This window comes from Acanthisitta chloris, unplaced genomic scaffold (assembly GCF_000695815.1).
Source record: "Acanthisitta chloris isolate BGI_N310 unplaced genomic scaffold, ASM69581v1 scaffold13264, whole genome shotgun sequence".
Lineage (NCBI taxonomy): Eukaryota > Metazoa > Chordata > Aves > Passeriformes > Acanthisittidae > Acanthisitta > Acanthisitta chloris.
In genome coordinates this window covers 225-3,615 of record NW_008668826.1, presented here as the reverse complement: position 1 = coordinate 3,615, position 3,391 = coordinate 225, and the positions used below count along the sequence as shown (strand labels likewise).

General features: G+C 41.5%; 1 protein-coding gene across 1 annotated transcript; it reads right to left on the bottom strand.

The window, feature by feature from the left end:
• Positions 1 to 253: 253 nt before the first annotated feature.
• LOC103800707 (aldose reductase-like) lies at positions 254 to 3,095 on the bottom strand (the record flags this gene model as incomplete). The annotated part of the gene is made up of 4 exons (XM_009073090.1): positions 254 to 376; positions 842 to 919; positions 1,773 to 1,889; positions 2,928 to 3,095. Coding segments are annotated over 4 exons (486 nt in total), but the record flags the coding sequence as incomplete, so codon positions are not given.
• Positions 3,096 to 3,391: the final 296 nt, after the last annotated feature.

Genomic DNA, 3,391 nt, shown 5'->3' with positions numbered 1-3,391 from the left:
TATATATATAGGAAATGTTGTATATTGCATTTTTATATTGCATATATTAGGAATACTATCTCTCTCTCTATATATATATATACACGTATATACACACACTCTTAATGTATTTAGAAATATATCTAAGTGGGAAAATCCCTGCCCATGGCAGGTTGGTTGGAACTAGATGATCTTTAATGTCCCTTCCAACCCAAACCATTCCAGGATTGTATACTTCAAGGTTAGATGACATAAATGGAAACAAAAATCTCACCTGGTTCATGACTGGTTTGTATTTCAGTCCTGGCTTGTTCAAGATTCTTTCAATCTGCTCATGGTTAAAGTTGGAGACACCAATGGCTTTCACCAGGCCACAGTCCACCAGCTCTTCCATAGCCTAATGAGTAACAACAACCAATGTGTGTCCATGAGGTGGTGATATTACTGTCAACTACATTAGTTTATTTCCCTCAAGCTAGGAACAAACGAACAAACAGCTCACACTAGCTTAGACAACAGTATGGCAAATAATACAAATAGAATTTCCTATCTGTATGAAACACCCAGTAAATTAACAACCACACCTGGATTAATCTATGTGTTGGTTCTACTATTGTGCATTCAAATATTATTTTAGCAACAGTGCCTACAGTGCTAATAGCTTCCTCCTTGTTAGCCTTAGGGAGCTAAAAAAAAAAAAAGAAAGCCTTTAGGAGCCTTTTTGCTCCCTAAAACAGCAGATATCTGGTCAAAATACAATTTTGTGTGACTGTCCTCCACATCCCTTAATTTCAGTGTACACACAGATCTCTGCTCCATCTTTAGTGCTGATACCTGCTCTAAAGTGTAAGCATTAACTTACCTCCCATGTGTCCAGAAAATCTGCATCACTGGGAATACTCTCACCCTTGTCATCCAGAGGCTGCAGGTTTTCACCAGCCTGTTATTTCAAGGCAGATAACACACAGACATTTTAAGAGTCGAATTTCCTACTGTTTGCTAGCCCTTCTGACTGCATTTGCAGGCAGCAAGTTCACAGGTTATTTAAACATGTTGCATAACTCAAAATGATGAGCAGTCATCAGCATTCTCTTTTGGATGAGGGCTATATTTCTACAAGTCAATCCCTGCGTGCAAATAGTGGGGATTAGTAGCAGTTGTGTAATTTAGGCAGATCTAAAGAGAAGAGGACAGACAACCCTCCACCTCTATTCTGGTTTTTTATTTATTTTACACAGATGTATTTCTACAACCAATCCCTGCATGCAAATAGTGGGGATTAGTAGCAGATGTCTAACTCAGGCAGGTCTAAAGAGAAGAGGACAGACATCCCTCCACCTCTATTCTGCTTTTTTAATTTATTTTACACAGATGTAGACTGGGGGAAGAAGCAGCATATTCTTTCTGTGCTATGCTTCAATTTTCACTGTCAGTTACTCCAGACCAAGTTAACAATCTTCAAAACCTGAGATGTTCATGCTGTTCCACCACAGCAGGCCACAGTCCTAAAACTGCACCATCCCATGTTGGTTACAGTTTCCCTAAAGACCCCGGGAGGTCATTAGCAGTGCTCATATCTATGACTTTTGTTCCAGCTGGTGTGAAAAGCCAGACTCATGTGCTAAAACATACCATTACTTAGTGACCAAATGCTTCCTAGCACTAGGTTCAGGGCAGGGCCAAATGAACCACAGCATACCCCAGCTGCATAATGAAGATGGTCACAGGATAGATGAGAGAATGCACCATGTTTCTAGGCAGGTAAGGAGAAAAGGGATGTAGAGCAGGACTACCTTGAATCCCATAGGGAAGTGCATCAAGTAGAGGTCAAGGTAGTCCAGTTGCAGTGCATCAAGGCTCTTCTTGCAGCCAACCTTAACCAAGGGCTTCTCATGAAATGTGTTCCACAACTGTGGGAAGAAACCAAGCACGACTGTGACTTTTCAGCTCCCACAGTGCAGACCAGGGGACAACCTTCTCCCTTGGTGGTCTGGAAGGACAACTACCCCCCTATCTACTCAGTGCATGCTGAAGACAAGCATGTCAACATTTTACTGATAAGGTAGGAGAAACATACCACAAAGCTGGCAGTGGTGAAGGTGAAGTCAGTGTTGTCACTCATGAAAAGAGATTCTCAGAAATAAATGTAACACTTTGGTAAACGCATCTGACACAGCAAAGCTGTTAATGTTAGAATTATTTTTTTCAGCCTAAGTTTTGAGTGTTGAGCAGCTCATAGCTACCCTCCTTCTGTCTCTTTGAACTGTCCACAGTGAGAATACTTGTCAATTTTACTTCATTTTTGAAATCAAAATTCAAGTGTTTAAACAGAAGAACTTGCATGCATTATTAAATTAAACCCTGTTCTTTAATAAAAACAAAGCATATGTGGAAAAGCTTAGTTATACTCAAAGTTTTCTGGGTTTGGTGGTGAAAACTCCAAATCATAAGTTTATTAATTGAAGTGTTCTTACGTTTTCAGAAGGAGCATTTCTGAGACAAGTGGATGAGATAAAGGAATTAAGCAAATACATGTAAAATACTTCAAGCAGAAGTCCTGTACTTTGATTTCTATTTTCTATCATTTGTAGATGACAGATTCTCAAATGTCTTAAGTAATGCCTATGAATCCAGACATGTCTTGCCTTTTCTTTTCCTAATCTTTCTCGGGTGTGCCCAAAGGAACCTTCAGGATAATTAAATGATTTAATTGATGCAAGGAAATTATAAAATCACTAACAGCCACCTTATCTTTCCTAATTTGTCGATGGCTCCTGATAAAGCTCAGTCCAAACTGCAAATAAAAGGTGGAATTTATGGCACACAACAAGACAACCATGAAGTGAGTAACAGAGCAGGGAATAGGCCTCTATATTACTTTAGAAGTGGAACTAGGGTTTCTCCTGGGGAAAAAAACCAAATGCCCCAATCATCCCACATCCTTGTACCTTAGTGACAATGAAGAGATCTTCCCGTTTCACAGCCCCCTCCTTGATCTTCTGCTGGATAGCATTTCCAATTTCATGTTCATTCTGGTAGAAGTAGGCGCAGTCAAAGTGGCGGTAGCCGGCGCCGATAGCAACCTTCACCACCTCTTCCACCTTTCCTGGGGGAGCCTGAAAGCAAACAGAAGCCAACCACGAGCTGTAAAATGTAAAATATCTCCTCCTTACTCTGATAGCTCCACAATGCCTCCCTTTCCAGGTGCTCCTGTTCATCTCAGCATTTCGCTGAGTTCCAACCGAGCCCCCAGGCAAGCTGCATTTTTGCAGGGAATGGGTAGAGTGTGAGAAGGAGTTTTTTGCTCCTGTGAGACAGGCTGGTTCTGCCGCTGCCAGCGGTGATTGCTCGCTGTGATTTCCCCTCTTTGCCCTGGCTGTGCCCGAGCAGTGTCGCCACTTCACCCTCCCCA